A 17,271-nucleotide genomic window follows, 5' to 3' on the forward strand; every position below is an offset into this window, starting at 1 on the left:
ATCCAAAAGTCACATATAGGCAGCATAAAAGTTATCCAAGTGACTTTAGTTGATCAATGAATGTCTTCTGAAGCTAATTGATATGTTTGTGTAAAGAATAAATCGATAATTAAAATGTTATTAATTTCTAAAAAGTGCTTCCTGCCAGCAGTTGACACATCACGTATTTGTGGCATGATGTAAGCGTGTTGGCGAGTTCGCAAGAATTTGGAAGCGGTGCTTATCACGTGAGAGTACGGCCATTTCAAACAGCATTAGAGTCCTGGACAAAAGCTCAGATTTAAATTTAAAAACTTTTTAATTATCGACTTGTTTCTTACATCTTACCTTGATTCAATTCAAAAGACATTCATTGATAGACTGGAGTCGTGTGGATTACTTTTATGCTGCCTAAATGTGACTTTTGGACTGAAAATCATTGTACAACAACATATTTTTTATTGTAATACAGTATAAAAAATTACTGTGTTGCAGTAATGAGAATCTTCATTGAAAACAGCAGGATATAGTAAAAGTAAAATGTCTTAATGGGTAACGGTAACAAGAATTGGAGGGTAAAATGTGCTTTAAAGGGATAATTCACCCAAAATGAAATTATTCCATCATGTATTCACCCTTATGCCATCCCAGATGTGTATGACTTTATTTCTTCAGCTGAACATGAACAAAGATTTTTAGAAGAATATCTCATCTTGGTAGGTCCATACAATGCAAGTAAATGGTGGCCAGATCTTTGAAGGTCCAAAAACCACATAAAGGCAGCATAAAAGTAATCCACATGACTCCAGTGGTTAAATCTATATCTTCAGAAGTGATATACCTACAGAGTGAAGATATTTTTCTAGAAATCTCTGTTTGTGTTCAGCAGAAGAAAAAAATCATATACATTTGGGATGAAATGAGAGTGAGTAAATGATGAGAGAATTTTCATTTTTGGGTGAACTATCCCTTTAAGTGTCTTGAAAATGATGTAACAATGCACAAAATCTTAATGGACCTAAATATAGGCTTCATTTTCATTGTGAAAAATATAATTTTGTATTTTTCTCATATAATATGGGGTTAAAATGTAATTTTCTTGAAAGGTTTCATGACAATCACTAATGCTAGCATACTCATAAAGTTGACAAAATGAACTTTGAACAGATAAACAATTTGAAATTTAACATTTAGGCCTACATTCATTCTTTTGTGAAAACCGACCAAAACCATTAATGAACTCAGGGGTTCATAAAAAATTTGGTCCAATAAAAATCTCTCTAGAATATCTCTACATGTCCCTCCCCCTCATAACATATGCCTGAAACTAGCAATAGCAAGTAGCAAATAATAGTTAATGGCTGTGATGGTTATTAGCTATAAATGGATGAGGACTTTGATATAATCCTGCCCCAACTACGTCAACAAAGAAAACTGTGCTCAACCAGCCATTTTTATGGGGTCTTTAATTTAATTACTGCAAATCTTTTCTGTGCAGGTTTGATGGCATTGACAAATTCTATTGGAAGTCATTCTGTTGTCACTGACTGTATATAATTATGCTGTACCCCTTGGATTGTATTTAATATGTTACAACATATGCTTTTAAGACCCTGTGAGTCAGTGGGGATTTCTTTAAGACTGCAAGGGAAGCTCAGCTTCCCCTATAATGTCAAAAAAATAATGGTCAAATATGTACTATTGTGTAAACAATTTATTGACTAAAAATGCGTTAGGACACGTTCATCTCGAAGACGAGTTCGTTCAGAATCAACTACATTACATATAGCAGGTCGGCTGACTCGATTTACTTCTCATACATTCCCGTAGCGTCAGTGCATTTCCCTGTTGAAGCCGAGCGTCCATTGACTTCAATGGGGCTGCTCTGAACAGTTTTTTCAGTGCTCGAAAATAGACGGTCATTGGATAAATGCTGCGATTATGTCCGCCCACGGACGCTCAGCGTCTCTGGGGGTGAATGAGGAGTGGGCTGGCCCGGACTCCGGGCTTCCGCGTGATGATTGGAGGATCTGTCGAAAGACTGCATCTCCTTTTGATTGACAGCGAATCTGTACTATAAGAAGTCACTGAAGCTATTTCAGCTCAGTCCCATCGTGGATTTCTCAAGTGTAGTCGAAAGACAAACTGCTGCAACCTATTTCTTTATATTTGTTTGGCGAAATTGCTAGTCAATTTGCATAATACATTTCACACAATTATACACCACATTCCTTGTTTCAGTTTTACCAAGTTTAATATATTTTGTTTTAGAGCGTTCGTTCATTCGTTCGTTCGTTCGTTCGTTCATTCATTCATTCATACAGTAGGCTAGGCTAGCGTCGTGACGGGTGAAACTGCGCACGATGGCAGACGGTGCTAATATTGTCGACCTGATTTTGGCGAAGCCATTTGAAAGTTTTCCTTACGAGGAAAAAATTAGAATTAAACAGCAGGGCAGATCAACACCTAAGATTGATTTAGTGCAAAAAATAGGGTAAATAAGTTTATAATGTAGGCCGAAAATGAGCTTCCCCTCTTTGAAAGACCAGCAGCCGCCACTGCGTGAGTATACAGTATGTGACAGTGTCCAATAGTAGTGATGTGCTCATAATTGGCTCTAAGTCCTGGGAAAAATCTTGGCACGCATCACTGGCTTCACATTAATTGGAAGAAGTCTTACTGCATTATTTGTTGCAGCGAACATGTAGGCAGAGCACAGCATAATTTCGGAACCAATATTTTATTTTGCTGCATCACCACAGTAACATTAATTATAAAGGAAAATCGGGGGCTGATTTCACAGTGAGCAAAAAATGGACTGCCTCGCTTCTTAGCATTCCTTGTTTCTATGGATACGGTTCATTCAAGAGCAGCACACAGTGTGTCAGGCATTGTGATGCGTAAAAGAAGCATGTATACTCAATCAGGCATCTCTCATTTCGTCCTGTTGTTTGCTGCTGTTTGTTGCAGCTGCTTCTGATCACAGCCTTTGAAGGTTTAAGGCTGTAATGTATCCTCTGCCAGCGACAAGTGGTAAGACAGATTCAGATGTTGGTTATTTAGGTGGACTTGTATGAATTCAAGGTTACCCAGCTTGATTCTAAAAATTAATAAAGTCATTCATGTACTCAAGCTGAGGCAGGCTAATGCTGTTTCCTTTATATAATAGAATTCAAAAATTAATCCAGTTTTTGAGGATTTCATAAATCACTAGGATTAAATTCATTATGCTGTGAGTTTGTCAGCCACAATTCATAAGTCGCTTATTCTTTCATCTATTTGTTACCTGACATGGAAAAAGCGAACCCCCCGTCTAAGCCACCGCAAAGCTGCTCTCATTTAACCCTCTAAAAAGCCACTGACTGTTTACAAATATTGTTTAATCATGAAGAAAGTCAGGCATGGAGCCACTCCAAGCAGTTCCCTTGGGCTAAGGAGGTGGTCTGATCAAATGACCCGACTCAGCCTTGAAATCTCTCTCTGGTTTGACTGAACCGGTCTTGCTATTGGTTTTCAAAGGCCTGTTGTTTGTAAGGTTTCTCTAGTTTTAATGGGGCTGAGACTGAATGAAATTGGGTGCTGTTTTTCTGTGATTTTTGCTTTAAACTATGCTTTGCCAGTTGCCATGGTGATGATTGCAGCCTTCATGATTTTTAAGCAGGACTGTCATACTTGACGTAAAAAATGTCAAAGATTAGGTAGAAAAATAGATCCATAGAAATGGGGGGAGGGGGGTATTTAAGTTCACCTTGATCTAATGAAAATGAAGTGACTGTGGCAGCATATTTGCAAAATTATCTTTCGTGGCAGTTTCAATGTGTAATATCCACTGTTTGGTGCTGAAAGTGAGTTCCATTTTCTCCCAGACAGATGAGGTTTTTAAGGTTGCTCTATTGAATTAAAAAACTAAAACATACCACCCTACACTAAACCTAAAGATGCGGTCACATTTACCTTTGCATGCCAAATTACAGCACACGAAGAAGGTGGGACTGGATGTGGATCGAATGGAGGCCCAAACCTGCAAAAATAATAAATAAATAAATAAATGTAAAAATAAAAAAATAACTAAAGGAATAAATGTCTTGATTAAACAAATATAATTCGTTTTTAATTACATTTATTCCTCAATTTATTATTGTACTTCTTTATTCGTTTATTATTTTCTATATTCATTTTTTACTTTTTTTTTATTTATTCATTTATTTTGCATTGTTTTTATTTATTTATTTATGTTAATAATTTTTTTTATATTTATTTATTCCCACATATATTTATTTTCATATTTATATATTCCCATATTTATTTATTTATACATGTATTTATTTGTACTTTTCTGTGTGCAACATGGAAATGAGGGAGGCGGTCCTTGCGGAGCTCCAGTGCATCATTGGTTGAGAGCTCAATAGTACTTATCGGAAGCAGATGGACGTCCCACCTTAGCACCCTTTGACTCGCACAGATTTTGAATATGCAGGGAAACGTTTTGCAGAGAGTTTAACAATCCAGGATGTGCTACGACATTCATACAGCATACAGCTCTCCTAAACCACCAATAAGCACCACTACTCTCAATGAAACATAGTTATTTGATGCGTGATTATCGACTTAATTCGCTAAATTGCGCAACTCTCTAGATATATGTGAAGAGTCAGCTATAGATTATTTTTTATTGCCGAACTTATATATACATACATACATAAACTATCAGGGAAATGAAGCATGACTGTATCTTTTACAATGAACAATCATAACAACAGAAAACAATATTATGGATTTGCAGACATCAAAATATGAAGTTATATATGCAGAAAAAAGAAAAGGACAAGGTTCAATCATATCATTTATGAAACTTGCTCATTTTGTGGTTTTGTTGAAGAAACATCTTCCCATTTATTTTGTGATTGTAGTATAACCAATAAATATTGGATTGACTTAAGCTCTTATGTTTATAGCCCCACAAATAGCTATAGTTTACACGATATGGCTATGACCTGACGTCACATCAAAACAAGTCAAGAGTAATCGAGCTCACGCTTCAATCTAGCCAGTGGTAAGCAGGACCCGCCCACATCATTATCATACAAGAGACAGTAATGTAAGAATAAATATAAATACATGTGGGAATATTTAAATATGGAAGTAAATACATGTGGGAATAAATAAATATAAAAATAAATGAATGCATAAATAAATAATAATAATATTAATTATAGAATAAAAAAAGTTTTAAAGAATAAAAATAAAAAGAGAAAATAATAAAATTAAGGAAAAAAAGTCTACAAATATAAATTCAGGAATAACTTTCATTGAAAACTAATTATATTTGTTTCATCAAGACATTTATTTTCTTATTATTACATTTATTTATTTATGTATTAATTTATTATTTTTGCAGGTTTTGTCCTCCATAGGATCGTGTGTGAAACCAGCAAAAAACGAATTGCCAAGCAGCCTCTTTTTAATGCTGCACTTTATAATCTGGGGAATTTAGTACAATGGCAAATGCGATTGTGCCATTAAACTCCAACCTAACCGATAGTGTCATAAAACGCAAATGTGACATGAAAAACAATTGCTGAAACAACCACGTAATTTTGTGGTGCTTCTCTGACACTTTCAGCACACGTGTCATGCTTTTTAGGACTTGTACCTCAAACTTTTCCATTGCAAGTGCAATGCTCTATCGGTTGATTTACCGCGCAATTTGATCACGCTTGAACAAGCTTGTAAATGTTGTTGGTTATGTAATGTAATGTCAAAAGATAGCATATGTTTAAAACGGGTGAAAAGTTGGTGGTTTTGTTTTGTTTAACTAATAATGTGCTGTTTTACTCATGATTTGTGTGAAAGGGAATAAAAGTTGCTGTTGTAGTGATTCTAGTGTTTTTGAACCAGGAAACTGCCGCTATATGTACAACGAGCCATGTAAAAATTATTTAGCCACATTTTTAGGTATAGTAACATGATTCTATGAGACCAGGTTGTTATTCTTTTGAGATTTGTGTTTTTTTGTTAAATAGTTGACTCTTCTATTTTGTCCCCCATAATTCTGAATATGTGGTCATAGGTTCTATGTGACAAATAGGTTCTATGTGACCTTTTTTATGTTATTTATTGGTTGCATGGTTAGCAGTATGATGGTTACCATACATCAGCTTGTACAGTTTAGTGAAAGTATTTTAAAGTAACAAACACCAGTGACTTAAAATAATAGACTTAAAACTTGCTATGCAAGTTATTTATACGCTATATTTATAGAAATGTATATATGAATAAACATATGTTTTAATATATATTTCTAAAAAGACAATGTTTGTTTTGTTTACATATCCAAATATAATTGCTGTATATCAAACCAAGTGGCATTGATTTTAAAGAACAATAGCATAAGCACACTTTTCAAGCAAAACATAAAGAAGTTTGTTGGGTTTTTCATTTTAAACAATACATACTGTAAAAAAAAAAGAAGAATAGTTTATGCATGCTTTCTGGTTGTCAAAGTCAATGTGATGAACTATACAACTGTGATTACTCTGCTGGGGGAACCTGTGTTAACTTGTGGGAAATTGACTTTATACGTCCACTAAAATCAAATTGGGATCACATTTGTTGGTTAAAAATAGTAATTACAAAAATGGCTAAAACATACAGTATGTTCACCATATGGTCCATGCATACTGTGCTGGCCTCCTACACACTGTTATTTGTAATGACTGTTCATGTTAGAATTTTGCCAAAACTGTCAGTCTGTTGGACAAAGCTTGTATCTATCTGTAATGCCTCCAGACACCGTGTTTCCATGGAGACAGTGTCATCTCGTGGCCTGAAGCGCAGATTCGAGGAGGTGGACAGCGGCTCGCCGTGTTCCACACCAAAAGATTCGGACGATGACATCTCCAGCAGTGACAGCGCAGATAGCTGCGACAGTCTCAACGCTCCCTCCAGCTCCCTCACGCGTAAGAACATGCCAAAAGTTACTCTTAAAGATTCTGTCAATTATCATCGCAACTACCTGGCTTGTTGTAGCAGCTCAAACTATTGCCTCTTGTGCCTCACTTTACCACTAAAGTTGCTTTCAATAAAGTTTAGTTTGATGCCCCATTTAATTCCAGACATATGATTTGCACTGTTTGCAACTTATAACTTGAATCACCACAGAGACTAGGCTTTCAGTTTCAACGGTTTTCCACTGAAATGGTTATACAGCGGTGATACACAATACAGCTATGACTTCATTAAATTACAGCTATTCAGGGGAAAGGTAAGAGAAGGAAATACTGAACCGAATTTGTATTCAGTAACACACTTCTGTGACACTTAAGAAATTATTCTCGATAATAATTTAAAGTGCCTAATGAGATTCACATTGGTAACAGTGGTGTAGTCGGGGCCATATGCACATATACACTACATGCTTAATTTTTTTTCCCAGGGCTGTTTGCGTAAAACGAGTTCCAAGGATCAATATTTGGATATACCATCGATATACCCACTTGATTTGCTTCTTTAGAAGTCTTTAATCTACTGTTGTTAGTTTCCCTTTAACAGTATTGGATGCTGTTTTGTGAAACTGGAGATTCTTTGTTGTATTTGATGCATTATCACTTGAATTCTGCCATTCCCCTCTTCTGACAACTGTTGTCACTGCCATCACAGACTGAGGGAATTTATGACAGTGAGTGGAGAGAGTCAGCATCATGCTGAAGAAGTATCAGGTAAAAGGAATTAACAACGTCCTGTAAAATAAGGAATTGCCTCGTAATTAAGGGAAAAAACTGTGCTCTGTATTGTAGGAATGACACGTTTATGATATGTACAGAGTTGCAGTACCGCATCTCTGATTGGTAGGATAGGATTTGCCTTTTCTGTAGGTCTGATAACCATGCAAATAAGCACGGTAATATTCAAATGAAACTATTTCAAATGTATAGGCTGCAGTTGTTTTATTTGCTTTGTTGTATACAGGTACAGATCCATAAAATATTTGTACTATAAGAATCTTCTTAGGATGATGATTAACATGAAAAATCTCACCATTTGTACTAAACTAGCCAGTTAAGTACCCATGATGGCAAATTGCTTTTGTTTGCAAGTGTCTATTTTTTAAAACACCCTCTTGATCCAACAACCCTTTTTACATGTTGGAAATTGTTTACTAGAAATAAAGTATTAAGTAGTGGAAGGCATGATCCATAATACATGTAATGTAGTGTAATTCCAACTTCATACTTCAGAAACCCCATGAAAAGTTCCATATAATTTAGTAATGGAAAGTTCATTGCTGATCATAGTCCACAGATAGCAGGCCATTAATGAACATACATAAAGTTATTATGAGTGCTTCGATTGATTTACCCAAGATGGACAAGGCCCTGAAACAACATTCCAATAAATCAATCAGATTGTTGGGGTAGTTTTAAGGTAAGGGTTTGAGTTAGGTTTTAGCTTCAGGCTGGGGGTATACAATATGAACAAAAGTAAAAAATATCAATAATAATCAACCAATAATTTCCCTCAAATTTTACAGTTACAATATGATTAGGTTAGGACAAGGTTATAGAATATGGTTTGACCTATGAGTGTTTGGTAGGACTTTCTTATCAATGAAGGACGTGGGTCCAGTATTATGCTCTACTTTGCTAAATTATATTGTGTTACAAGCAGCAAGCCGATTTTAGGAAAAAGTTAGACTTTGGCAATGTTATCTCTAAAGGGCCGTGGATTAAGAGCTAAAGCTGTAGATAAATGATAACATTATTGTTTACCACTTGACTTGACTTGACTTGACATTATTGTTTACAGTGTCTCTTCATCTTGTTTCTGTAGCTCCCTCCATTCTCAGAAGACACAAAGCCTCTTTAGGTCGTAAGCAGGTACGCTTCGACGCAGTGACAGTCTACTACTTCTCCAGAAGGCAGGGCTTCACTAGTGTGCCCAGTCAGGGTGGCAGCTCTCTGGGCATGGCGCGCCATCACTGCGCCATACGCCATTACACCCTGGGCGAATTTGCTCGAGAACAAGATAGCGGCCATAAACACGTGCTGCGTCAGCACCTACGGCAAGAAAAGCTCAACGCACGCAAGTTAAAGGTAAGTTGTGTTTTATTGTATTGTTGTAGCTATGTTACATTGCTCATTGTAGCTTATTTAATTTTTATGGTCACAAGGGTTAGCTTGAAATGTATAGACTTAAAAGCAAAAGCAACAATTCGGAGGTGTTAAAACCAATTTTTATTTTGGGATTACACATTTTTACATCTTTCTAGCTTACACGAAATGGAACTGTAGAGTGCCCAGAGGCTGAGTTGCTTACCCTGGACGACATATCTGATGAAGATCTGGATGTGGAGAGTGTGGAGGTGGATGACTGCTTCTTTCTTCAGCCTCTCCCCACCAAGAGGCGTCGGGCACTACTGAGGGCCTCAGGCATTGCTCGCATTGATGCCAGAGAAAAGGCTGAGCTGCGTGCCATACGCCTGTCCCGCGATGAGTGTGGTTGTGACTGCCGCTTCTACTGCGACCCTCGGCACTGTGGCTGCAGCCAGGCTGGAATTAAATGCCAGGTAGGTCCTTTTGTAGTTTCACAAGCCAGACAAACCAAGACTTGTCCAATGTCTGGCACACATTAGTCTCAGCCTCAGATGGCACACTCACAGCTTGTTCTCTAACAGTCTGATGCTTATAAAACCCAAAATATGAAAATGCTTTCTCGATCAACTCAGTGCCAATCTGACTGGCTGGTTCGATGGAACTTCCGCGAGTACAGGATGTTTTATCAGTTCATCTGGAAGCCGAGTTATGTTCACAGGGTTCCGCATTGATAGAATGAGCACTTTTAAGGATGACATAATCACAGAATTTGACATCAAATCTTTTCAAGATATTCAGAGTTTTGTTTGAGGCATGTAACCGATAGTAAAGTGGACATCCATGAGCAGAGCTGCATTTTCTTATTTATGTCTGTGAAATTCTCTATCATGACGTTTTCTGTGCTGTACTAAGACTCTCTACACATTTTCTGCTATTCTCCTCATCACAGTTACATTATGTACTCTTGATTCCACTACCTCAACAGCTACAGTATCTGTATCTTCCCTTAAGTGTTATTGTGTTGTATCTTATTCAAATAAAGCAGTCTCCACCAAAAGTGGAGACAAGAGTGGAAAAATGACAAATTTTGACTTAATCTACCATCTGAAAGTAATAAGTACAGACAAATGTTTGGCAAAAGCTAATTAAAAGTAAGCTGCTAACTTAACAACATTTCTTAACTAAACTAATTCAGTAGCATGAAAGTAGTTCAGCTATTTTCACAATAGTTTAGCTTTTCCAGCGAGTAGAGGTGTAGCTTCACAAATCGCTACATTTGTCAGTGTATGTGTATGTATTTGAACGTGGCAATGGTGCCGAGGGAGTAATCAAGCACGATCAACTGAACCATCCTCTCTATCATACTGTATGTAGTGCTGGGAAATCCAAATAATTTAAGTAAATCGGTTCTTTCGGACAGTTCATACAGGTTAAAATTAATGTTTCACTTTAAGTGTTGGGAACCAAAACTGGGTCCAGTTCTTTCAGATGGTTAATGTGAATTACCTTTAATTTATGAGTGGATTGTAGCTTTGGATGCTACAGTTTATAAGTAGCTTCCCCAGCACTGGTACAGACTATTTTATACAACAGAATTTCCTTGCATTCATGGATATCTAATTTACAGCTCTTGCCATGTTAGTGTACATTAAGCATCACATAGTCTGTGGGCTGTCCATAGGCTGAGACTAGGTACTTGGTGATGTATGTGTTTGTCAGTGTTGGGTGTAAATTAGCTTGTATTTGCAGGAAGGATTGTGTGTTTACTGTACTATGATAGTTCAAATATTTTCACTTAAATGCAGTCCATCTCTTCAACAAGACACAGACCCACTCATATTGTTGTCTGCTGGGATATACAGTGGCATAGTGTCTTTCATATGTCTTATTTCTGACATTTTTGATAGTTGATACAAAATTTAACAGTGGTGAATAGCAGGTAAATTTAACTTTAGACAAATCACATTTTATCATTCTCTTGCTCCCCTCTTCAAAGGTGGATCGAATGTCCTTCCCATGTGGCTGTACCCGTGATGGTTGTGGTAACAGCGCTGGCCGCATTGAGTTCAACCCTCTGCGTGTGCGTACACACTATCTCCACACTATCATGAAACTTGATCATGAGAAGAGAAGCTTGTTGGGGGTTAGGTCTGCAGAAGACTGTGGAGTTGAGACCGAGCTGGTCTCCTCGCCATCTCTCTCTCTTTCTCCCTTGGACTCAGATGTGGAAGTGGAGACCCACAGTATTCAAGAGCTTCACAAGGAGCAGTGTGAAAGTCTGGAACGTGAGAATGAAACTGCTGTGCTACACCTCCAGAGTGCAGAGGAACAGGAGAGGAGACGGGAGCAGGAGGAGCAGCAGGTAGATGAGGCGCAGACCGCTGATCCAACCCTTTGTCTCCTGCAAGGGGCTTTGACAAGCCAGGCTGGGATGGAGGCCATGGAGGGTGTTCTTCTTGAAGGTCCTTTTCCTGAAGGTGCAACCCTGCTTTGTATTACAGAGAACCATGCTGATGAACAGACCCAGCAGAGGTTGCTCAAAGACCCAGCTTCTGTCCTATACTATCAGGTAGGCCCCGTGGAGACAGCAGCCTTTGAGACTCTTCCTGCTGAAGATGAGGAAGTGGTCAGCAAGGTTGAAGAGCCAGAGATGGAGACTGAGGGTGATCGGCAAAAACAAGGTACCTGCGGGCAGGAACTGGCTGAAAGCTTGTCTGCCGAAGTACCTCCACCTCCAGAGATGAACCCACATGGGGATGAAAAACATCTTTGTCCTGAACAGGCCTTGAATAGCGAGGAATGCCTCGAGACCTGCCTGGCACTTGATGAAGAGGCAGTTGAGCTTCCTCCAGAAGTGTAGAGCCCATCACCTTTGCAGATGTTTTGCACAAGTTAGTCATTCAATTCAAAGAGAGCCTACTCCACACAGTGGGATATGTTACAAGATTGCATAAAATTAAATACAGTAAATGTAAAAGAAACAACTTACCTACCAGATTTAGTCGGTGATAAGCATGTGCTGTGTTTGAGGTAGGTTGTCCATGGTAAAATAAATTATTAAATAGAATTCTATTCTATAAAAATAAAACAATGTATTTAAAGTAATGAAAAAAGAAACTCAAGAATAGGGGAGGTCCTGATTTGACAACAATTATTGCTGTTTCCCAAATAGTATCGGTTTATAATCTGATACTGGCGGAAAATGTGGCCTTTCTTTTGAGGAACAAGCATTTTCAGGATTAACCAGTGGCTTCTTATTGCCTTTCAAGTTTGCAATTTCCTGTAAAGCACCCCAACAATTAATTAGCACTGTCTGAAGTGTAGGCCATCTGTAGGCCCCCAGGAATCTGTGCCAGCAGAATTCTGCAGAATTTGAAAACCAGTCCAATTTATGCCGGTTCATTTATTAAAATCTTGGGCTAATTTGATTAGCTGTCTGCAGGGTTGCCAACTTTTCACCACGTGAATACTGGAAACTTGAGCATTTTAAGCTTTTTAATAAGAGACACAATGCCTTCAAAACAGGATGTTTCCCCATCCAACTAGAGTCTCGCTGCTAAAAAATTAGGCAATAGGCATTCTGTATGGGCATCTTCATTTTGGGCCAAATACGGGACATACCGGCTAATACGGTAGGCAACCTTAGCTGTCTGCTACCAATCAAGAGTGTTGAACACATTAATCTCAGTTTAACACATTTTACCATGTATAAATCTATTCCACAGAATTCTGTAGGTTAACCCTTAAAATCAGCACAGAAAACGCAAAAATGTCAACAGATTTCCTATGGGCCTGGCTAAATGCTTAATAAAATGCATATAGATAATGCTAACCCAGTGCTAGCACAAAGAAAATGGGGTTGCTAGTGTTTAGAAGAGGGTGTTAATGTGTAGCATCCCTTCCTGTTAATAGACCTAACAATCCTGGAAATACTTGGTTTTCATGTACTGTACAAGTGTTTTGCTAAGAGCTAGCATGAAGACGAGTGAAAAAGCTGCTTGTTCTCTGTATGCACGTTGAAAACTTGATTCATTAGAAATTATTGAGGCAGTTTGGGAGAATGAATGGATGTGCAAGCTATTTGCACAGCAGTTAATTAGTGATTTATCGTAATCTTGATCTAACGCCGTTCAAAGCCGAAGCCTGCCGTCCTGGTTCGCAGACATTTATTTATTTACCACCACTTTGTATTGTCATCTACAATCATTTTAAAATTGTAGTTATTTGAAAAAATTTTTTTTTACATTGTATTAGTTGTTCGGGGGTTGAATATAATTTTATTAAATCACATTTTATTGCACATCAAGCCTTTAAAGATAACAGAAGAGAGCTTAGCTTTGTCATTTTAATTTGGGTTGAATGTGAAAAAAATAGGTGAATCTCATGAAATCTGCCATATGTCCTGGTCATATTGTACACTAAAAGTCAAGTAATTTTTATTTGTATAGTGCTTTTCACAACACGCACATCATTTCAAATCAGCTTTACAGAAAATCATACTGAGTCATGATTGTGTAGTTTTACATCCATCAAGAGTCAAGTTCTATTTTAGTGGTTTATCTTAAGAGGTTTTTGGTGCAATAATTAGCACCTCTGTTTCAACGGAATTGAGTAGAAGGAAATTTCTGGACATCCAATATTTGATTTAATTTATACTTTAATTTACAATTCCTGATAATATCTCCCAGGGGATGCATATACAAGGAGAAAAGCAGAGGCCTTAAAAATTATCCCTGTGGCACTTCATACTTAACTTTTGTATAATTAGACATTACTCCTTTACACAGACAAAGTGGTAGCGGTCTGCTAAATAGGACCTAAACCATGCTAATGTGTCCACAAATGGCAACATCATTCTTAAGCCTATTCAAGAGAATGTTGTGATCTATGGTGTCAAAGGTAGTGCTAAGATCTAAAAGCACTAGAAGTGAAATGCAACCGTGATCAGATGATAAGAGAAAGTCTTTTGTAACTCTGATAAGTGCTGTCTCTTTACTGTGATGGGGCCTAACTCCTGACTGAAATTGTTCATATATACTATTTCTCTGTAGAAATGAACATATTTGGAAGGACACAATCTTTTCTAGTGTTTTCAACATAAAATGGATATTTGAAATCAGTCTATAATCAGCCAATTCTCCAGGATCAAGCTGTTGCTTCTTAATAAGTGGTTCAATAACTGCCATTTGAAAGTTTTTGGGACATGTCCTAAGGATAGCAAGTATCTAATAATATTAAGAAGAGGTTCTGAGATTTCAAGGAATACCTCTTTTAAGAGCTTAGTTGGTATTGGATCTAACAAACATGTTGTGGCTTATGATGTTTCAATAAGTTTTGTTAGCTCTTCATGACCTATGACAGCGAAGGATTGAAGTTACTCATGAGGAAAATTATGAGACACTGTTTTCTGAGGTGCTGTGACAGACAATTGCATAATTCCAATTTTATTTCTGATGATTTCAATTTTATCAGTAAAGAAATTCATGAATTCATTGCTATTGTACTGCAACAGAATATCTGGTTCAGTCGAGGCTTTATTCCTAACCAATTTAGCCACAGTACTGAATAAACAAATAGGATTGTTGTGATTATTTTCTATGAGTTTGCTAAAAAACAGACACTATCCTTCCATGCACCGCAAAATGCCTCCAATTTGTATCCTTTGTATTCTTCCTTCTGGACTCCATTTTATGAGCCACTCTCTTGAGAGCATGAGTGTAATCATTGTACCATGGTGCAGGGATTTTTTCTTTATTCGAATGGGGCGACACTATCAATAGTGCTAGAGAAGACTGTATGTATATTTTCTGTTATTACATCCAGTGTTGGGTAACGTTAATTTTAAAAGTAACTCGTTAGAATATTGTGTTACTCCTTAAAAAAAGTTACTAAATTAATTAAAAAGTTACTTTTATGCATTACGTTACTTTTGCGTTACTTTTTTCTCACCGCCACTCTCTCTTCTGCTGTGCATTCAATACTAATACAAGAGATATGTAGAGACAATACTGGTCATGCTAGCTACTGTACAATGCTCATGTCAAAACAACATACTAAACAAGTAGATATTTAGTCTACAATCAGTAGGTCTTCACATCATATTTATAATAAAGACTCAATTACTGGAATATGCATGATTTGTTTTTCCATTGACATGGCACTCAACATGAATAATGACGAATAACCACTGTCTTACCTAAATCAGCAAAGTCCAACACTTGAATCGTGCTTAATTGACAAAAATAATCCTAAAAATAGGCTTCGTTTTCTTTATGCAAAATATTTTTTCTTTGATTTTTATTTTAAATGTGAACTGGACATATGCTAGAGAGATTCATCTGTATGTCTTCACAATCTCTAAACCCAGTACTTACAATTCTAAGGTGATCTTTATACATCATGAATATGTATGACAAGTCAAGTCAGACTAGGGGGAGACTGTATATCATAATGTTGATTTGCACATGGACCCTGTTTGACTGGTTTGTCACACTGGGCCTAGATTTAAAAGATTATATGTTCCTGACAACAGTACACCTTGTTTTAAATGTCCAAAACCCTTGTTTAAATCCTTTGAAAACCATCTTCCTCACCCCTGCTGTTCTTACCTTTTCTATTTGAATCATTCATCTCTTCCCCATCCCTCTTATTTTAGAATATGAATTATTTGTGGCAGTTTTTACCTAGTTGCTTTCTAAGTTGTTTTGGTTCACTTTAAGTGTTAGTTAAATGCATAAAGGATTAATCTGAACTGTTACATGAAAGGAAAAAAAATAGTGTCTTCAAATAGTATAACAAATTCTGTGACGTTGCTAAATTATTTAAACTTAAGAAAATTGTCTTTTTGCAATGTGTGTGTATGCTTGTGTATGTGTGTTTGTGCGTGTGCCAGAAAGATATGAGATAAACCAATATTTGTAAGTGCAGTTTTGGATCATCATATTTCAAAAGGTGCTCTTATTTTTAGTTTTTACATATTCATTCTAACACTATATGTAAAGATTTATATGTAGAGAGAGAAAAAAAATCAGATGATCATCAAAGAAACAGATCATTCACATTTAATGATACAGTTCCATTTTAGCTCTGCAAACTGTTGTAAATGCAAATATTCAAATTATCTATCTGCTTCTGGTTTGCTTGACATTTAGTCATGGGTAATGGTGTCGTTTCTTTGTTAAATTAGTTCAAATGGAGCACATGAGGCTAATCACAAATTCTTTAGCATGGGTTTCCCCTCTTATGGGTTTCAGACGTTGTTAATCTCCAAGCATTAAGTTTGTAAATTCATACTAAATCTGCAATAATTAGACTTTTTGCAAATGACCAATCAAGCTAGAAGGATTTTTTTATTTTATATGGTTTCTATGTTAATACTTGTTTTTGTTTGTTTTTTTACTTTGATTTTGCTTCATTGTTCGTTAGCATGTCTCTCCATCTGAGTTTACTGAATGATATTAATGTACTGGCTCCATGTGTGTGCTTTTTGTCAGTTCTTTGTGTTGAATATGTGGAAATAAATATGCCACCAAACATTCCTGCATTCAAATAAGTTTTATCTACAGCAGCATCTGGACTAAAGACTTGTTTTTTGACCTTTGATCATTGTCTTGACATACTTTACGTAAAAACTTACACTAATTCAGTTGTCTAAAGCCTCATGGCTTTGAAAAGGAGGTTTGAACATCATATGTGCTTAATGTTCCTGTAGCTGAAGCTGAAAGTATTGATTCTGATGTGATTTTTTATTTTCAATGCCACCTCCTTTTTGGCATACACAGATCAAAAACCACTACAGTAACTAAAATCCAGTCCACATTATGATTATATGTAATTATGTTTGTTTGTGTGAGTGTGTATGTGTGCTAGAGGTGCTTTATTAATAAGGCTGAGTGGAGTTCTATGCTGTAAGAGTGACTTATGCTAACTGTTGCCTACAGAGGAGACAAAACATAAAAAATGTGAGTGAAATAAAATCTAAAATAAAAAAAAGATGTCTTCAGCTGTGGTCTGTCATCATTGAGTAAGCTTGTTGAGATGCATGAAATCTGAATTGTATGCTATCAGCATGCATAAAGGAAATCAGTTACGTTATGTTACATTAATGTTCTGGGTTAAATAAAATTTAAACTCAATCGACAGTGTCCAGTAATAATTTCTGACATATCTCTTAGTATGTAAAAGTATGTTTACAGTATTG

At 36.7% G+C, this 17,271-nt stretch overlaps 1 protein-coding gene across 2 annotated transcripts in view; it reads left to right on the forward strand.

The window, feature by feature from the left end:
* The window catches only part of csrnp2 (cysteine-serine-rich nuclear protein 2), a 23,914-nt gene extending 6,880 nt beyond the window's left edge, over window positions 1-17,034 (forward strand). The window contains exons 2-5 of one of the 2 annotated variants that reach the window (XM_052090771.1): window positions 6,769-6,938; window positions 8,809-9,071; window positions 9,248-9,544; window positions 11,068-17,034. In XM_052090771.1, the coding sequence (XP_051946731.1) occupies window positions 6,782-6,938; window positions 8,809-9,071; window positions 9,248-9,544; window positions 11,068-11,931 (1,581 nt within the window). In that variant the 5' untranslated portion in view covers window positions 6,769-6,781 and the 3' untranslated portion in view covers window positions 11,932-17,034. Of the gene's footprint in view, window positions 1-6,768; window positions 6,939-7,647; window positions 7,698-8,808; window positions 9,072-9,247; window positions 9,545-11,067 lie in introns of those variants that run through there. The other variant, XM_052090772.1, reaches the window with a different exon arrangement.
* Window positions 17,035-17,271: the final 237 nt, after the last annotated feature.

This window comes from Xyrauchen texanus, chromosome 25 (assembly GCF_025860055.1).
Source record: "Xyrauchen texanus isolate HMW12.3.18 chromosome 25, RBS_HiC_50CHRs, whole genome shotgun sequence".
Lineage (NCBI taxonomy): Eukaryota > Metazoa > Chordata > Actinopteri > Cypriniformes > Catostomidae > Xyrauchen > Xyrauchen texanus.